Raw genomic sequence first — 21563 nt, forward strand, 5'->3', positions numbered from 1 at the left:
ACAGAAGTACAACTTTAGCAGCTGGGAAAGCTTTCATATAAATAACCTGCACATCTACAATTTTTGAACAACTTTCAGAGACAGACAGCTGCAGACCAAAAGTTTTGGATATTTGAATTTTATTCCTTCACAAGTTAAATGTCCAGGTCCTTAAGTTTTTTTAAATGCTACTGTGTTTTACAGATCAAGACTGACCTGAAAGGTAAGCATCTAACATTTGCATGCAAAAGAATGAAATCCCATGAAGAGAATCCAGCCTGATTCACATTTTATGCCTTAAAATAACTTGTTTTTACGGGTCTGGCTAAAAATCTAAACCACGATTTGAAAAATCAACTGAAATTCATACGTATTTTAAGGAAACCTAACCTGATTCAAGATTTTATGTCACAATCTGATCCGTGTAAAATGCTGCACTGTCCATATACATAAATAATTTATAGGGAGAAGTTGAGAAAAGAGCACTTCTGTCAGCCCAAAGCTGGACGTTCACTGCAAGTCAACATAATAAAACAACAATATGTTATATCACACTGACATTTTACTAAAATGTCCATATAGTTTTCAAGATAATAGAGATGTGAAAATACTAGCATGCAGATAATAAATGCATTAAAACAAGACGTGTTGCAAATTCAGTCAGACAATTATTTAGGAGCGGAAACATGCAATACCCTACTTTCTTTCCTTTAAAACTCTGCACTCTAAACCTACCTAAATTAGAGCAGTATCAATCATTGATTATGTCATTCCCCAGAAATATGGCCTTCAGATGGTTTGTCATAACTCTACCAGTGATACTACACCGCAGACACATTAAGTATCACTCAAGATGATGCAATTTTCCGACTACTACAAGTAAAGCAAATATGTTCTCAGCCTTCTGGGACAACCTTTATCACAGACAGATGACATCAGCCTGTGACGCGTGGACTGAAACAAAGCAGCCCCTCATAGACCTTCACTGTGCCTTTCCCCTGCTCCTGATCCTTACGGGATCCTTACGGGAAGGACAGGTACTTAAATACCTGAACCCCACTGAAACTGGTATAAAGAGCCTGAATTCAAGTAACCCTCGGCCTTTTGTCTTCACAGCCTGAAATTCTCCACCGCTTCCATCTCTTTTGATTTTTTTTCCTTGTAATATCACCTTTATGTTATTTAATGCTTTTGGGGGTTTACCTTTTGTGCTTTATTTTATTTTGTCTTTGCATTTATTACATTTTACTGATCACATTATCCCCATAATTGAAATAGTCTCCACCCCAGCTCAAGCTTGCCGTGATGAGAAGTAACTCCCGCATCAAATGTACTTCTTCCTTTGGCACATTAAGGCATCAAACCACTTTCTTTTTTTTTTTAAATATGCTTCAGTTTGAATTTCACCACTGGCATAGATGAGATGACTAATCCAATTTCCCTCTATGTAGAGAGTCCTCTTGCAGTTCTTTCTGCACTTCTACTTTCTCCCTGAATAGTCATCATTTAATGCCCCGTTATCTTAGATGGCACTCATTTAGTGGTTTATTAAGCAGTAATTTAGCAGCCTGTTATCAGTTCCTACTGTAGCTAGGAAAAATACGCAATCCAAGCATGTAAGACTTCTGTAGAATTACAGCATTTCTGTGATTTTTGGATTAGAGAAAAATTACTGAAAAGTAATACATATGAAATGTTTTCCCTGAATTTCATTATTGTCCCTGCACTAAAGCTCCCATCAGGCTATTCAGAACGTAGATGGACTGATTTCTATTTCTGTCTCCAGCCCAAGCACTGAAATTGGACAAAATTGCGGAGAACTCCATGGACTGAGATAAGCGTAAGGAGGTCCTAAGTTGGGACTCAGTTCTCCTGCCTGCCCTCAGACTGCCCTTTCTGTTATGTTTCCAAGTGGGCAGAACGCACAAGGCTTAGATGAGTTTTCATAAGCTTCTTAAAAAACAGGGAGTTTCATTGAAACAATGGGCAAGGGTAGAAACCAAAGTGTGCCCTAAGCATTAAATGCAGTAGAATAAAGGGATCAGTGTAAATCCCAGCTGGAAAAATGGTTTTGCGAAATAATTTTGATGCTAACATAACCAAAGACTTGATTTGATATTATAGCTTTTAAGATCTGAATATAGAATTATTATTTTTTATTAATAAATTATTCCTGTTTCTTAAAATTGCCAGCTTATGACAAATAATGAAAGCAGAGATGAAAGGAAGCAGCTAAAGAGGGTAATGAGACGCCAGCCAGCTAAACTGGCACTGGTGGTTGAGCAGGTACCAGAGATGCAGGAGTTCTCCTATCTGCTTATGAAAAGCATTTCCAATTCTGGATTTCCTCTGGAAATGTATGCACAAGGGACACAAGAGGACAAATCATGCAAAATCTCCCCAAGTTGCGTATTGTCCCATGCTCTACGGGCTCTTCTCTGGAGTGAGTGCTGCAGGAAAAATTAACAGGGACATTTAAGGAAAACTGTATTTTGGACTACTGCTGTTTTTAAGAGTATAGTGTTAAAATGATGTCAGACATCAACATCAGAAGGGGAGAGGGACTGCATTACAGGTATAATGGTAGGTCTCTCCACCTTTCCAGTTTTCCCCAGGTTTTTCAGCCTGCTGACATGGCCAGCAACATTTCCACTTCACGTAGCCCTGGCTCTGAGCCCTGCCATGGCCAGGTCAGCCCTGCCTGCTGAACCCTGCCCTTCCCCTCTCTGCTCCAAAGCTGAATTTCACTGCAGCCCTATCAACGTTTTTTTTTTTTTTTCTCCTTTCAGTTGGGTTTTGTTTAGCTATTTATGCTGTCATTTTTTGGAGAATAGATCGGATAAAGGTCATTTTTTACTTGAATTGAAAAGAACAGTAATTTGACAGTGAGACGTTCCCAGCTTGCCGTACATCAGAAATGTTGATATTAGCTCCTTTAAAACAGAGACTAGAGACAAAAACTGCCCAAGCAACTCAATTGCTAGCAGTTATTTTCCAAAAAATTAGCATTTACAAAGTTATGTTTGCAGCTTCTGCTGAATTTTAGGATGCCATTACTGAAAAGACTTTTAATTTCATTTGTGTTTGCTCAGAAAAAGATCACCATGAAGATATTAAATAGTCACAAAAGATGATGGCTTCAAATAGTGTCTTTTGGCTGATCTATAATCATTTGCTTTGGCAATTTTATTCAAGAACATTAGCACTGATCGCTTATGCTGTGTTCCTAATTATTTCTGAAATATTGTGCTGTTGCTCATGCTGAAATGCATAACGAGCAAAGCGGTAGGTTAGTTCGAAATGCAATGTTCTAACTGGTTTTTAATCAATGAGTGATAATGATAGCTTGTGTTTTGACTTTCACTGTTTAATTGCCAGTAATAAAGCAGATCTTAGTTGATGATATTTAACAGAGTTCAGTTTCATTTATCTCCATTTATTCTATTTATTTTAAAAGTGCCTGGAAGCTTTCAGGGCTTGACAAAATAACAAAATATACAATGCTAATTCTATTTTGGTTGCCTAATATTTTCTGCAATAGAGGATTATGATGCCCTTTCATGGGGAGCTATCGCACCTCACTGTTTTCAGCAGGTTTCTGAAGTGCAGTAGGTGTCTAATGGTAAAGCTATGTTCCATGAAATCCCAACCAGATTTTTCTGACATATAGACTGTTTAAATCACTACTTTCTTTCTGCTGCTTATGATAGTAGCGATGGGTTTTTTTGCCAGGATGCCAAAGGAATAAGCAAACATGAATATTCTAAGGGTGAGGCAGATCTCCAGGTGATGCTACACAACAAAGTACATCTCATCAAAACAGACAAACTGACTCAGATTAAAGGTGCATCCAACTGATTACATGACAGCCAAAAGTAGACACCTAAAGAAGACGGTAAGAGACGAGATGGCATAAAGCTTAAATACTATATTGCATAGTTCTCTACTTTTACACTACATGCAATGCCCAAAGCAGAGCTCAACTGGGGGGATTTTTCTGGTAGAATAGTGGACACAATCAAGGAAAATCTCCAGGGAGCAGAGAAGTGTGCCCTACAATGCAGTCCAGGCAGCAGGTGTCTCTCTGTACAGCAATACAAAGGGTTAAGAGGGAAAGGGAAGAGACATTTCTGCTTCACCCTTGAGTTTCTTCACTGGCCAATAGTCAATTTTGCAACAGGCTGTACCTGATTTTTGGTCAAGACAGATCATTTTTATTTAAGTTTCTTTTAAGTTCCAAATTTAGTTTCAATCTACAAAATGAGTATCAATACCGTGATTACAAGCATATGTAAATCAGTCAATATGATAAATATTTCGATAATATCCTGCTTGATTAATCTAATTTAAATCAGGATCTGCCTTGCTTTTAAAATGTTATAAATATCTCTTGCGTTGCTCTTCAATTATATGTTGGAAAATAAAGACCCTTTTAATCTTTCCTGGTTTGACATTATTTTAATTGCTTAAGATGATTTATTTTCTAAGTTTTTATTCCCAAGTTATCAATCATCTGAAAGCAAAAAGTAGGTGGCAGCCTGAAATTTCTAGATCCAATATGCCTCTGTCCTAAGGATTTTTGCCGTAATAGTAATTTGGACTAGAAAAATAAATTCTCTCTACATGTTTTTCTATGATCTTCAGGATCTCTATTATTTCTAAGCGTTATTCCAGAATAGAAACTTCTCTATCTACATACAAAATAATTTCTGATGTCAAGCTCTTACAGCTAGTTCCCAACTACCTTTATTCATGCCTGTTATTTAAGCCCTACTGGGAAAAGCAAGCATCTATGAAGCAGCCATTTCATTCCAGTTATTTAAACTAAATAAGAAAAATTTAAATAACGTACACAGAGCTTAAACACCCACCTGCAATTTAAGTCCTTTATAATGGTGATTGTATCTAGCTTTCTACATGGTCTGGGACTCATAATACTGCAAAAAACAAAATACTACTTCACATTACAACATGTTTCCTATTGAACAGAACTGGGAATTATGAAGTGTGCCCTCTGGAAACAAAAGAGGAATCGTTTGCTTTAGTATATTCAAACTATTTGCAAACTATTGTTTTTCATTCCAATGTGGCTGGATTTTTGCTACTAAGTATCTGCCTGAAAATAATGCAGCTGTTGTCAATATCCAGTAGCTATTGTACACTGAATTGGTACAGTATTCAAACACCAAAGTATTTAGTAAACCAATCATCATTTATTACATAGCACGCACTCAACATAAACAGAAGAGCAAAGAGACATTCTTAGGAGATCTCTTCCCTATTTCCCTACTCTGTGTGCCTATTTACTTGCAAGGATGCATAGATACCATCCATTTATATACGCACATAAGCGTAGGATAAATACATATTACATAACACAGTGTTTCACACACAGAGAAGACTAAGTAAAAAAAGGAGTATCAGTTGCTTATACTGTGTTCGCTAGGGGTTGATCTATTGCCCGTTGAAGTTCATGAAAGGCTTTCACTGACTTTAAAGCACTCAGGCTCATATTCTCTAGATAGAAAAAGAAAAAAAATGATGCAGCATGAAACTATCTACTACCAGCTATAAAAATCTTAGCCAAACTTAGCATTCATCAGGCTGCTGCATATTTTCTATACTAAAATTACAGTCATACTGGGGAAAAAAAAGAAGTATCCTAATAAATGCAGGTGTATTTGATCGGTATTTTTCCAACAGATTCCCCAAGTCTTTCTGCCATGGAGCAGGAAGAGGGGTGCCATGAAATATGGTAAAGATTTGTGTAAATGAACCTGAGGATTAAAAGGCTTGCTTGTGCCAGATACCTCAGCCTAGCCAGGAACAGGGGGGCAAAGGAATAAGGCATTGCAGTCTAACTCCTTGAAACCACTCAGATGCTTTATCCTAACATAGAAAAAGGGAGCAAAGAGAGACAGAGCTATTCCTCCCTCTAGGCTTGCTCAGGATCTAGAGGAAAAAGGTGACGGAGCAATTCCCTTTTGTCTCCTTCTGTCTCCAGAGTCACTGGATGGGAATGCAGGGCTGCAAGGCAAGATGCTTAATGAAAAGACCGAAATGGGTCTGAAATGGAGCTTAAAGGCTGGAAGAAATTTTCAGAATTTTTTTTTTCCTGTTTTGAGTATAAGCAGAACTGTAGCTTGCCATGTTGTTATATGTTTATTCAAGTCAGTGTTTCACTCTCTCCCCCTCTCTATAGAGCAGCTATCAATAGCTGCAATGGAGTTCTGGAGTCATCACACAAAAGCCCTGAGCTGATCAACACTAGCAATGGCAAAAATTATCTAAGCTTAATTAATCACCATCTTCCCAAGACAGTAAGGCACAGTTACATTTCGCACAAAAAAAGTTACAGAGAAACAAAGTGCTGGATTTATTTAAGTGGCAGGATATTAAATGATATAGCTGTTATCTTTTCCTGTGTTGTAAATTATTGAATTAAGCCTTCAGTCAGTTTGGCAACAGTGCCAAATGAATATTACAACCGTACAATGCAGCAAACAGTATCTGTCATCAAATCTAGGTCTCACTTATAACTGAAATTACAGTGAACAAAATGCTTGTGCAGTAGATTGGAAAAGGTTCATTATTATTTATTCATCTTGCCTAGTAACACAAAAACTAATGAAATTTCATTGAGAAGAGTGCACGTCAGGATTACTATACATCATAAAGACACATCCCTCTAACTTCATTGTGGATATTTGTCTCCGTAATTAGATGTCTGTTCCACAATAGTTCTGTATCTGAAGGACATGACCAAGTTCATGACATAAAACAAATCACCTGCACAAATGAAAAGGCTTCCTTTATCTTGTCTACATCTCGCACAACAGCACAAAAGTCTTCAGAAATTCTTACCATAAAGCCAATGAAATCATGCACAGTTAGACATTCTAGCATTGTTACTCACACATTTTTTTATTTTTTAATTAAATATTGCATTATTAATACCCTTCACACATTGGTGTATTTGCAGCCCCTATACCTATTCAGGCTATTGTACCTTTACACAGATCTCCACAATGAGCTGTTCATAAATCTGTGTTCATCTGTAGCCAAAAGCGTAAATTAGTGAAGCTCCATTGAATGCCATCCAAAATGTATCAATTATGAGCAATTTTCCTTCCCTGTAGCTTGAACTTCTGATCTGGAATCTTTAGGGAATATTTTGTTTTTCTATTGAATGCAGTCAGTATCATGTAAATCTTAAGTAAGAGTTTCACTGCTATACTCAGTATGATGAGAAACATCACATTTTGGCATTTAGAGATCTATCACTAATTCTTTTGGAATTAGAATGTGTGTAGCTGTTAGACCAAAATGCAGATGGGTAATAAATTCACTGATACGCAATTGTATTCACGGCAAGTTAGCTCGAAGTGTTGAAGCAATTCTGTTTATCATAATAAAACTGTTAAAAAATGTCTGAAGCATCATATTTTGACAAAACCTTTTGTTAATATATATATATTTAATTGCAAAAGGCTCATAATTCAAGATTATGGTTGGTTTTGCATCATACTTCCTTAATTATTACCTGTGATATATTACACACTAATTTTACATGCTAGAATCTGGCAAACCTGACAGCTAGATATATTAGTAATTAAAGTCATATTTTATGTTTTTATTGTTTATTTTCACACCCAAGTACTTCAGGAAAATCTGCAGTTAGTATATAACCCAAGTGCACTCCTTGCCACATTAGCCTCACGTCACCCTACCTATACCACTACACACTTTATGTTTAAATATTAGGAAAAATATTGAGATATTTGAATTATTTCTTAAGGAATAAAATTTGGGGGATACAGAATTGTTTTCATTGAAGACATTTAACATTTCTGTGCCATTTGCCAGGGCTGGAGGAGCCCTAACTATTCCAGTATTGAAAGTTAAGTCTCCAAACTCAAATGCAGACGGTGGATCTCCGGGTGAGACACAGCAACCTCTACTCACAACACATGGGAAGGGAGGACAATCTGCTTGGTGTGACGGCCCCAACCCTGCTGCTGGGAAATGGCAGGTTCACAACTATTCCTCCTTTCATCTGCTCACCCTCGCTGTTTTTCCAGTCTGCAAGGAAGGGGTATCGCCAGCCTCCTGTGTCACAGATGAAAGGGACGCCTTGCTCTGTTGACTGTCATTTTCCAGACAGCTTCGTATATAAAACCTGTGCTCGAGCGCCAAGCTTCAATTCATTACTGAGAGTTTCTCTGACTTCAGTAGGGCCAGGACTTCACCCTGTGCGCCTCCTCGATGCCTACCTTTCTCCCTACATCAGAGTTGGCTAAGTATCTTTCTGGTTTTGGTATCTGATAACAGAGACAATGTGGAATTTCACCACTACTCCCAATTTGACTTTTTCAATAGAAGCTGAAACTTGAAAGGAGCCCTGTGTCTCTGGAGCTCTGTACATCAATGTCTGAAGGGAGAAAACACATGAAAGTTGAAGGCCCTTTGGGAAAATCCTACCGGTTTTAGGTTGCTTCTGCCTGCTCAATCCTGTAACATCTCTTATAATCTCCCTCTCTCTGTCCCCTGCTTCACTCTGATTGAGAACTGAATGTCGTTGAGAGGGAGAGGAGGGAAGCCTGCCTCCCACCGCCTCTAGTACTGACAAGCTGTTTTTCCAGAATGCTTTCACAGCCCTTTTCTGCTTCTTCTTTTCCAATCTTCTCTTTCAGTGTTAATATCTGATTCCTTGAACTGATGTGTGTTACTTTACGCTTTCCTGTTAGCAAACAGTGTCTCATCCATTACCTCTCATTTTGCATGTCATGGTCCTTTTAAAGTCCTTGAGCTACCTGGTCCAGGCTTTTGATGGGGAGAATTATCATTCCATTCTGCTTCTGACAAGATTCAGTCAAAAGCCCCAATGTTATTTGCAGGGAAAGACACAACCACGTTTAAAAATCTGTGCGCCCTATAAATTCCCCCCTTCCAATTAAAACTTACCAATGTCTTCAGCTGTGAAGAAAATTAAACAGATTTTGAAGTAATTTGGATTTTTCGTATCTTTTCTACCCATGCTGTCATTACAAGGAGGAAGTCTCTAACTCACCTGTCTCATCCTTTTTGCTAAAACTGACAGGTGTTTTACTATCAAGCTGATTTAAAAGAGGCCTCTTAATCAGGTGTCAGCTTTGGCCCATAAAGTCATATTAATGTTTTGGATCAGATATGAGGCTCTATCTAAGGCACATTAAGAAAGATTCATTAGAAACTCACTACCCCTGGAATTTACAGCTTTCCTGGAACTTAATAGCCTGTATAAATTCCTCCTTATCTGGTTTGCTTATGTGAATTATAGTAGTTTTACATTTAGAAGCTTTTTAGAGTACAGGTTTTACCATTATTCTGGCCTCTTTATTCTTATGATCTTCAGTGAGGATATACTGATATGCTCCATATAGACCAGCAGCACGACCCCTCCACGCCTGCTGCATGAATCCGAGTGAGGAAAGAACAGTCCTGGTCCATCATTTATTTGGGATTCTTCGATGCAAGACCTCTAGCTACTTGTTCTACAGTACATGGCACAAGGGACTCCTCACCTCTGAGCAGCTCCACAAAACACTGTGGCAACAGAAATAATCACAGAAGCTGCAAATACTGCAGACTTTGGAGCTCTCAGACCAAGAGAACTGTACATTTCTGGTCCTTGAGGAATGAATCCTCTTGGGTTTGTCTACTTGGAGCTGATTCACACCAGCAAATATAAAGCCTTACATGATCCTTCTCTGCAAATGGAGCATGATGTTTCTAAGACATTTTCAGTTTCACCAAACAGAATTTATCTGATATTACTGATCAGTTTTGAGTAATGGTAATTAGAAGTCCACTTCACAAAAAAATCATAATAAAAAGGAAAATCTGTAGTAGGAAAGGGATTAAAAAAAATAAATCAGCTGCTTTGCAATATTGGTCTACTAAGTTACCTGTACCTATGCTACAGACTGGGTCTTGTCCAGCCTAAATTGCTCCCAGGCTGTATTGCCCAGCATTTCCAGTTGAGCAGATACCTCCTAAGGAGACAAATATGAAGGCAGCCAGAGTCAGAGCACAGGAAAGAACAAGGAGCAGGATCTGGCTGGAAATGAAGTTGATGAAGTGTGGGCTCCAGATTTGTGTTTCATTCTCCTTTCCTGGATGAAACAGTGCATAAACATTTAAATATTTACTGTGGCTAACCAGAAACTCTTTGACTACATTTGACATGAATACCATAGCCCAATATAACTAACCATCGCCCGTAAAGCAATGAGAGGAAAGCGGTGTGATATCCTCTGCTGATACATAATTATGAGAAAAATGGGCTTCCTCTTCCATTGCACTGTGTTAATCTCTGTATTGGCTGAAGACAATATCATATAATGAATAAAGGAATGTTGATTCATTTTCATATTTTAGGTTTGAATTCAGACTAGCATAATTATGGTCTTTATGGTGATCAAACTGATTTGGTATCATAAAGAAATACATTTTAACTTCTTATAAAACATTTCATAACAAGAGTTTATATTTACTTTCAAGCAGCATGCTGAGGATTCGCACACAACTTGTATGTAGAAAAATTATACATTTAATCAAATATTCATATTCCAATAGATTAAAAAATCTGAATTATTTGAATCTTAACAAAAGTAAACAGTCCTACAAAGATTCATTTGTCATATGTATCTCTGGAAAAATCACGGTGGCTGGTATTGAATCTGGAGAACGGGGGAGAAATAGATGGCCATTCTCTATACCAAACACAAAAGGATGCATCAGGAAATTAGAAATGACCAGCCTGACCTTTTCTATAAATAAGAGATGGACTCATAGCACACCATTGGCTCTGAAAATACCCATCATTTCTCACAAATTTGGTGTTATTCTCTGTTGCAGCAAGAAAAGGATATTAAAGAGAAAACAAAATGATAGCATGAAGCCACCTTTACTAAAATTCATGGACAATATTTTTGTGATAGGAACTGTGATGCATCTACTGTAGAGGAGCTCTTAAGGGTACATGTAAACTATTGTGTCCTTATTTGACACAATAAGGTTCTGCTGTATTAAGGACACTGAAAAGGGATACAAGAACTAAAATATTCAAAAGTCTGCAAATGACAAATAAATCTAAACCCCATTTAGAACTCATAATGGGAATTTAATTCCAGATTTACCAAAATATTTACATTTTCACCAGCTAAACCAGGGATTTTTATGTGTATCAGGTAGCTCACCACTGTTAATTTCAGACCCATGCAGCTACATTGGTTTTAAAAATGGAACAATGATCCCTAGGTCATTTTGGTGCTTTAGAAAAGCTTTTCACTGGCAGTTGTGGGAAGGTAACAAGAATGGCTAACAAACAGGCTAAGTTAACCAAAAAGGGAAGAAAACTACCAAAGAAAAGACAATCCAAAGGATCAATTATATAAACAGTGAAAAAACAGTCTTTAAATTTGCCAAGGGATTAAAAATAGAATAGCAGCAGGAAAAGAAACAAAGATTATTTAAGTATATCCATCCACCATCTCCGAGAGCCACTGTGCCTTGCCCCGCTGAACAAGTTGCCTTCCCCCCTGCTCCCCACAAGAAGACAGACTACCACGAGAAACAAAAATAGTTCTGGTTTACTTTACAATCATTTGATTCTGAAAGTATGAAATAAAGGAAAAGTAATTTGGGGTCTTCGGTCAATATTGGGAGACGTGTAATCTTTCTGATCAGAAAGTTGGACTGTAAGATAGGAGTTATTTATTTTTCCTACAGCATCTTGCTCTATGACTAAAGACCCCTGGAAGAACCACAATATAAAGAATAAAAAATTATGAATTTACACTCTAGACAGAGGTAAGTGCTGAAACGCACGCTCATCTTTAAGCATCGAGTAACCCCACCAAAAGCAAACAGCAAGGCCCTGTCATGTCTTGAACTTAGTTGCGCAACAGCTTCTTTCATTGCGTTTGTTTCACATTTTCTGAGATTTTCACCTGTGTCCACTAGTTATGGATCACTCATGAAATACTTGGAGTCTACTCTAAGTTCACATATAGCCTGCAAAGTTTAACAGAATGAAAAAGTTATGGAAATTGATACTTTTTATGTGATTTACTGCATTTTATGGTCTTTTATGTCACTTATCACATATAATGTTCAGCCAAGTTTAATATTTTGTCTTCAAACCACTAGCTCATCTCAGCTCTTTTACTAGCCTGACTTACTTTATATCCTAAGCTGAGAGGACATATTTTTTCTTTCTAGTATGCCCACGCTATCTCCTTTATAACACAAGATATTCTTAAAATGAGATGTGTCTACCCAAACAGCTATTGTGGTATAAAACAAATCAATCTTTTGACTGCTACTTTGAATTTTACTCCAATTCTCTTGAAGGCTATTTCTCACAGATACTGCTCATGAAAACATGCTCACAGCTGGGCTGATTTCTGAGTTTCCAAAGGATGTGCGGTGTAAATCAGGCTAACAAACACATCGGAATGGGCATCTTGATTAAGATACGTGGAAAACACTGTCATTATCAGATGCTATCCTTAAAAACACTTCTGGTCAAAAAAAGCTTAAATCTAGAACATTTTCATTTGTTCATCACTTTCTAGAGTTTTGCCAAATATTCTTTACTTTTCTCATGTCCCAAGGTTGGGGCAACGCAGGTTCGTGGATTTCCGATGTCAGAATTAAGGTGAAATGATACCAGAGGAATCCAAACAACAATTACCATTTATTAACCAAGCTACCCTTGCTAAAGCATAAGTAAACTTATGAGTGTGAGCCTAGCATCGTGTCATTAAGTCACCATTTGGAAAAGTGAGATAGCTGAGAGAGAGAGGGAGAAGAGAAAAAAAAAAAGAAGAGGGAGAGAAAGAGCTATTACCAGTAACGGTACGAGGTCCACCGGTGATCACAAAACGGCAGTCAGCTCCTGAGGGGGCCAGGGTACAGCCCCGCCCCTGGCCCGCCTCCCCCCGCAGCCCGCCTTTTCGCTCCTCAGGTAAACTGGCACGCGCAGTTCTTTCTGGAACGCTCTGCCGCCGTTCGAGGCGGGTGGCCACTCTGGACTACCGGGTGACAGTTACCCGGCGAAGACTCGTGGCCCTGCAAGGTAAGGAAGCCGGCCCACGAAAGCACTGCATCCCGGAGGCCGCCGGTCCTCCCGCTGGAGCGGGGTCGGCGCCGGCGCGCACGGGCCGCGGGGGGGCCGGGCCGCTCCGCTCCGCTCCGCTCCGCTCCACCCGCAGACCGTTCGCCCTTGTTCTGTCGACACTTCTTCAGCCGTTGTGTGAGGCAATTTCTTGTAGTCTGGGTCTCTACAGCTTTAGATCCACTGAAGCAGAAAAGCCTGACGACGTTCATCAGCAAAAAACCAATTTTACTCCTAGAAAGGTGGGGTTGTTAACTTTGCTGGTTTAGTTAAGAGTATTTCTGACAGGAAATAAAGATCAAAAATCAATGCTGTTTTAAAAAATTAAATATTCTCACTGTGTCAGGTTATTCATACAATTTGAGGATTAGGACTGTCAGAAAAACAGCGAGTGTCACAAAAGATGAAACCTGATAACAGTGCCGATCAGGCTTTTTTAAAATGTAGAGGAAATAGATTGCAGCGGTTGGGAAGGAGGAAGGGAGATGGATCTGTGTGCAGCCGGTGTCAGAGCCAGCGGACGCGCTGTCTGACGCGCACCCTGTGCGGTGGCTCATGGCCCTGGGCTGAGGGGGCCCGGCCGGGGCGAAGCTCTGGGAGCTGCCCGGGGGTGCAGGGTGCGTTAATCAGTGCATGGGGAGAGCTGAGCATCCCTGGGGATGCAGGAGGAGACCGGTGGTGTCAGCAGAGCAAGACCTATTTGTAGCAGCTGCGAAAATCCTCTAGGAGTTAGGGGGCTATAGAGGAAGAGGATTGTGCTTGGCAGCCTGGGGATGAAGTGATGCCACGAGGTGCGGTGAAGCAGCGGCCTTTGGGAAGAAGGTGGTGCCTTCCCTCTCCCATTACCAACCAGCAGATAAAATGGGTGAATAAAATCAGGCATGATTACTGCCACCATTCACATTGCTTCTAGAATACAACCATAAAGCAACTAGTTTTTTGGGTTAGTACCTTTTTTCCCAGCTGTGTAACTGTACTGCAAATTTTCTCTGGGTTTCTTGGACTCATGTAAGGCATCTGAGAACTGGAGGATGGTCCAGTCACTAAGATTTATATAAAGATCTGGGGTCATTTATTTGTTCTATCACTAGTGTCTGGTTATAGCTGTGAAAAAAAATCATTTAATCTCTTTTTATAAAGTTTTCCTTGCAGAAACCTCTGAGATTTTGAGAAAGCAAATGGGTCTTGCCCAGCCCGCATGCCTGTTGTCTCCTTGTGTTTTCATGCTGTAATTAGACTTTGTGGGTCACCAGGAGGATACAGGTTCTAGTGAAAATGATGAATAATCAACCTTTATTTTATGCTACTGGTGTTTTAAAAGAGCTCAGATGACTGGGGAAAAAGAAACACAAACCAACCCAAACCAAATCCTGCAACCAGGCCAGCTAAAGTATACAAAAGTAATATATCGAGGGATGTGAAAGGTTAGAGGAGAAGGAACTGACTGCTTCCCTTAGACTGTGATGTGACCGTCTGGACCCCATCACCAGAAAGAGAGGCCAAATGGCAGAGGAAAGGAAAGGTCCACCACCATACCATGATGTACCTCCTGATCTAGAAGCTATTTGCTGCTTTGCTAGAGGTCCTCACTCTCCCACCGTCTCGTGGACCAGACCGAAAGTTCTGTGCTGCCAGAGCTTGGCCGCAGTGGATGAGCTGCCTGTCTATCAAAGGGTGCCGTGAAGCTGACACATCCACCCCACGGGGCGAGCAGGGAGGTAGAAGCACCAAACACAGGAAGCTACAACTTCATCCTTTGCTGCTTCCAGTCATGATCTAAAGCACAAATACAAAGTAGATGGGGAGATTTAATAGATGGCCATATCGCTTCCATAGGAAATATGGAAAGAAGCTAGTCTTCACTGTCACTGGCAAAATAAATCACCAGCACCCGGGATATGTGATTTTATTACCAATCAGGCTTGAAATATTTCCTCCTTAATAGCGAAATATCTGGAGGTGGATTCTCTGATGAATATAGTAGCAGACCTTAACTTTTGACCGAAAGCAAAGGACACCAAAGGACACTTTTATGTGTAAGGACATGCTAATCTTAAATTACTGTTTTTCTTTCACAGAGGAAGAAACCCTCCATGGTCCTATTTTTATCCAAGAGCCATATGATACCACTTACTCCATGGACTCTGCAAATCCAGAAATCCTACTGAACTGTACAGCTAAAGGATATCCACTCCCATACTACAGGTGAAGTCAACTTTGCAAAAGTACTGTCTCACTGTAAATCTTTTGACTGTGTTTTAATCAGTAGTACACTATCATATATACCTCAGAATGCGTTGAACACTTACAGTGAGAGTATACATAGGTAGAGTAGATTTGAGGAATGAAGGAAAAATATTTTTGCTAGTCTACTGCTAAGAAAATTAACAAAGGAAAAGAAAGCACATCATTGAAAATTGTCCCCAAAGTATTTTAAAACATACAAAATTACTTCTGAATCCACAGAACAGCTGTGAAAAATGGAAATGCTGCGCCTCTGTATTTGATAAATCTTTCTGTACATTAATAAATGCTTGGAAAGCAGAAGAGCAACATCCTTTCCCATTTCTAATTCTAACATTTCATGTATATATTTATAGTGTTTATTTAGAGAAAAAGCAAGGCACAGCTCTGGTATCTAGCTTACAATACTCTGTAGACTCGCTTAATAAAACCTTGGTACATAGGATTGTTTGTTTATTCAATAACTACGGATTCATCATTTAAAACGGAGCTTGTTGCACCAAGGATCTGAAAAGCGGAGTCCGATAAGAGGAAAAGCTGTAAATCTGGAGAAAAAAAAAAGACAGTTTACTTTCTTCAGAAAATAATGGGGAGAATAATGGTCTGCAAAAAGGAAAATTAAAAAAAAAAAAAAAAAGAAAAAAAGGAGGAATCGTTCATGTAAGACATGGAAGAAAATTGTGTCCTACCAAATAGTTAGAGAGTATTTATTCAATAGCTTTTAATTGCTCACACTACAGTTTCCTCTGTAAAGTACCACTACTAGTTATCAACTTGGCTTTTGTACTTCATGTATTAATTTGTTTCCAAATACTGTGCTAGTAAAGGAACACTTTATCTCCTTTTCACAGTGTAACTTCTTTTGCTATGAGTAGAAATTCTCACCCACTTCCCATCCCCTTTGTTCTTCATGTTTTCAACGTGAACATCCACTGGTTCATGTCCTGAAATTCAAGACTTTCCAGTTCATCCATCCATCTGCTTCATACCCACTTACACAGGCAGCTTCCTCAGAGGGCTATAAAAATTACTGACTCTTCTGTTGCAACCATGGACTATTCACATGCACAAATAGTAGAGACAGCGGTTTTCATTAGGCAGAGCTATGAAGTCTCTTCCCATCATTCATCTGATATTCATATTTTCTCTTTTTTCTGCCCATCCATTAATTAGATTCATTATTTTCTCTGTACTATAAAGATATTTTGCAAAGCCTCAGTTACTATAGTAAGACCAGATCAACATCTGGGGATGGATCTTGAACCATCTAGGTCAATTAGAAGTTATCAGACTATCGCTGCTGCTATTACAACCCGGGAGCTTTTTACTATGACTTGAAAGGAATGGGAAGTCTTCAGCACTTTTCTTTGATTTTACTAGAGCTAATGCCAGTTTTATCAGATTGAGCCCGTATATTTAAAGTTCCAACAATTCTAGATAAATCAAGCACAGTATGAAATTTTAATCATATCCTTTGTTAAGTGATGGAAAAGAACTGCAAGGACTACTGCAAGGTTTTTCTTTGATTCAGAAATACAGAACCACTAAAACAAAAATAAAGTTATAGCCACGCAAATTTGCTATTTAGCACCTTTTACATAAATAAATATGCTGATTTATGCCTTTTCTTCAAATGCTTAACACTTTCTAAACGTTTTATTTTATTATGTATTGTATGATATTAGTCTTACAGATCCACTGAATATAGTAGTAACCTTTTGCAGTTTCATTTCAAAATCCTATGTATGTGTGTAACAACCACAATGCATGAATTTCACAGAATTGAAGTAGACATAAGGGCTAAGTAATAAAAAATGAGACATACTGATTTCCTGTTGGACACTGTTGGAAGTAACAGAGAACATAGATCTGATTACAATGGAAACAAAAATATGAATAGAAATATCTCTAAAATCAGCACATGTGTTAGGAAATCTACATACATGTCCTGATAAATACCAGTTTATCTATTATGCCTTTTTTCTAAACACTCAAAATTGTTTATAGTATCAGGTACGTTATTTCAGCTGTTTCCCTGTGTGATGTTGGTGGTAAATGAACATAACCTTTCAAATGAGATTTGTGGGTTTTTTGCACTTAAGCTTTTCTGTTACAGTTGATTGAGGATTTACCATCAACTAACTTAAGTAACAAATTTTACTTCTTTTTCTGCTTACAGCCTATCCATGAACATATCACAGTTCCACAGTTTTCTTTCATTAAGTCATTCAGTTCAGTACAGCTAGCCTTCTTCCACACTGAAAAAAAACCAGAAGGAAATCACCTAGAGCCTACCAAACAAGTGTTTTCTGCAGTATTTTGACACTTCCTTTTTGGTCTCAGGTGCTTGGTTCTGACTCTTTCCCTAAATTTACAGAGTAATCACATAATCTCGCATTTTCATGCAAGTTTGAAATGAGGATTTTTTTTTCCTCAATAATCTTCAGAGAGAGCAGTCAATTGAACAAATAAACAAGAAATCCAAGGACAACATAAGCATTATTCATTTTAGAAATATTTTAATATTTTAGCATAGCTTAGAATGATGCAGTAAAATAAGACAAAGAGATTCAAATTCAATCCAAGTCAAAGTACTACAGAAGATAACCGCAACAGACAAATAAAAATGAGGGGAACAGAAGCACAAAGTCTAAGATGATTACAAATGACATAAGATATGTTTATAATCATTGCATAAAATTGTAGAATGATTCTCAGTAACTCAAAAAATATATTTATCTTATTCAAACCCTTGTAAAACAAATGACAACCCTGCTATGGTGTACTTGTTCGCTAAAGTCCTGTCCCTTGACTCATTGAAGATTCTGCTTCAAAAGTGGAGTAGAAATAGAAATGCCTTCAAACTCTGTTGTCTTATTCACAGTCAATAGTTTTTAAACTTTCTATTTTCTTCCTTTATGGAAATACTGTGTACTAGGGAGTTTTGTGAGTTTTTTTCCCAATTACTGTAAAGTCTCAGGTGACTTGGCAAGACATTTGCATTTGAATGTAAATAATCTAAGAAATACAGAACACAATGAAGACTTAAAAAAACATGTATTTTTACTATAACAGTACACTGAAAAGATAATTCATTAAATCATTTACGCATATATCCACATAGAAAGGAGTTCAAATTAGGAAAGTATATACGCAAGTAAGGGCTTCTAGCTATGATAACTTTGGTACAAAATCATGACGTAGCCATGCGTGCTTTGTAATACTTACAGGATTTTACTTCTAGAGCTAGAGAAAGCTCTTTCAGCAGGAAATTCTAATAGTCCTAAATGTATCTTTTTTTTAAAGGCAAGTAAAACAGATTAATGAAACATGTATTTGAATTTATCCAAAATATTTGCACATTGCCGAAGTGGAATATTTTACCGATTCCTTAATTGCATCAACATTCATGCATTGATAGTTTCACTGAAAATGACACACCTTCACATTTCAACTTCACGAAGAAGTCACATCTGAAAGAAAACGTTTCCTTTTGCTAAATAGTTTCTCTGGAACAATACTCTTTTCCAGATTCATTAATCATAGAAATGGGACTCATTTAATTATAGCTGCTTAGATGTTAGATAGCACTGTAGTATCCTTACAGATGTGATCAGAAATTTCCTGGTCAATTATCTGGGTTCTGCCTCTGCTGGATTTACTCAGAACACAGGTCAGGGTGCAGTGAGAAGCATCGGGACGGCAGTGTCAGTAGATCTGTGGCCCAGAAGCAGCTCTACTCAGAGAGGATAAAGGGGAGTTTAAACACCAGAGAAAGCTGTGGGTATGCAGCTTAACCATTCACTTGTGGATAATGAAACATATTGACATTTCTCAAACAAGTCCTAAGAATATTTGTATTCCGCAAAGATCTCTAATGTTTCACCATTCTTATAAACTGTATGTGCTTCTGTGTTCTTTGAACATTTTTAGCTAGATCAATATTTTTGCAGTGTGAAAACATGATAGAAATTCATTATATTATTTTTTCCACAATTATTTTATGAGCTATCACCCTAAAGATAGATTGCATAATTTGCAGTTGCATTGTAAACACACATTACTCGCATATTCATGTTCATTAATAAATTCTACTGCTCATCATTTTTATATGCTGGAGATGGAGACTATTTGAATAGCAAATCACATGTATTGATTAAGTAGTATAAAAACGAGGAAATGATCATATATTACAAGTTTATGCTTATATCAGTGATTTGACTGCAGTGCAATTTAGAATGAAGTCCCCAATAAGTCCAGCATCAAAAATTTAACATAACCCAGTGGCTTGGAAGAATATTGGTGTATAGGTATATTTGAATGTCAGGATAAATTGGTAACAATTAAAGAAAAGAGAACAAGAGAGAATATACTACCTCTTGCTCAAGATGGGAAGGGAGTGAGGTCCAAGTTATATATATGTTCCCAAAGTCTTTAACTAAATGAATAATTTATTTGGAACATTTTATAACCGGTGGTCTATAAAAAGCCAGATTTTGAAGCAAATGGACTATGATCATTTTCTCTATGAATTCATAAAACACAAAGTTGAGGTTTTTTAAGTTTAGACATAGCAGTATGATTTGAGAAGTCTTACATTCCTAGGGAACTACTTAATTCAGCATCAGAATATAGCACATTTTAAAAAAAGTTTAAATTCTGAAACAATTGGTCCAGGATGCATTTCCTGTAATGATGAAAAGTATTTTCCAATGGTTGCATGAAGAAGTTCATGAAAATATGTAGGTGATCCCTGCCTTAACAAGCTTATATTAAAATTTTCTTCAAATAATTCTTCAAAGATTTCAGTGTGTTAGACAGTATAGTGCAGAACACACAAAGTCATTAAATCACTGTCTATCACATGAATTCATTAATTTGCTTCCTTCAGTGATGTAAACATATTAATTAGGAAAAAGCCCACACCAGGAGATGAACCCCTGATCTATATGCAAAGTTTAATAATCATTGTACCATGGTGATTAGAATGATTATGGGGATACTGTGAAGAATTCATTTGCAGCAACTAAGCCAACAACTTTGCATTTGTTTTGAAAAACAATTATATCGCTTAATTGGGAGCCATGTAATGATGACAGCAGTTATTTCAGTGATTGATTCAGAAATTAAAGAGAACTGGCAAACTAAATACCAGTATATTCTATATTAGAAAATTGAAAGGTTTAGACAGCATGTACCATATGTAAATCCCGAAATACGGCTAAATCCTAACACTGACACAGACTAATGTTTCATAGAAAATGCTCTTGGATGAGCACTAGCTAAGATTTTGTTCATCTTGGGGGGAAAGAAAAAAGCCCAAACCCCTCCAAAACAGCAGCAAAAACCTGGACCAACTCAAGCAAAATATAAGAACGGAACAGAGCAGAGATATGGAAAGGTCAAAAATCAGCAATTGATAGAAAGAATTACTGATGGACCACTGTTGCCTCTAAATTTCTTAATGTTGATGCGTTCATGAAAGAGGAAGCAGACTGGCAGACCCAGATAAATTATTTAACGCTACTAGAGTTTGTTCATAGTATTCAATTGATTTCATATTTTAATCAGTCATTACTCATCTTTAAAAACAACAAATGCCCACTTAAAAGGTCAGGATCGTTGCTTCCTCTGTGCATATTTGTCAAGATTTCCCTTGGAACCCAGAATTGCATTTTACAGCAGAGTTTGAAAATCTTCCTCCAAAAGAACAAGGACCTGTGCAGTCTGATCCCGGAGAGGAGGTCTGTGGGTCGTAGTCAAGCATTGGGCTGTACATCCAGGTCACATCTTCCAGGAATATAGTTACAGTGCAAGTTTCCTTCAGTTTTTTGGCTGTGGAAACTCCCATAACTGTCAGTGATGCAAATAACAAGAAACAGAAAATTATTATAGAATCATGGAATGGTTTGGGTTGGAAGGGACCTTAAAAGATTATCCAGTTCCAACACCCCTGCCCTGTGCAGGGACACCTCCCACCAGACCAGGTTGCTCCAAACCCTGTCCAACCTGGCCTTGAACACCTCCAGGAATGGGGCAGCCACAGCTTCTCTGGGCAGCCTGGGCCAGGGGCTCACCACCCTCACAGGAAAGAATTTCTTCCTGATATCTAATCTCCCCCCTTTCAGTTTAAAACCATTTCCCCCCGTCCTATGGGTCCCCTCCCTGATCAAGAGGT

General features: G+C 38.1%; 1 protein-coding gene across 3 annotated transcripts in view; it reads left to right on the forward strand.

Annotated features, from left to right (window-relative positions):
* CNTN6 (contactin 6) overlaps positions 1–21563 on the forward strand; it is a 150304-nt gene that overhangs the window by 43767 nt on the left and 84974 nt on the right. For all 3 annotated transcript variants that reach the window (XM_074602800.1, XM_074602801.1, XM_074602802.1), the window contains exon 3: positions 15220–15346. In XM_074602800.1, coding sequence (XP_074458901.1) covers positions 15220–15346 — 127 coding nt within the window. The remainder of the gene's footprint in view (positions 1–15219; positions 15347–21563) is intronic.

The sequence above is a fragment of the Larus michahellis genome, chromosome 10, assembly GCF_964199755.1.
Source record: "Larus michahellis chromosome 10, bLarMic1.1, whole genome shotgun sequence".
Classification (NCBI taxonomy): domain Eukaryota; kingdom Metazoa; phylum Chordata; class Aves; order Charadriiformes; family Laridae; genus Larus; species Larus michahellis.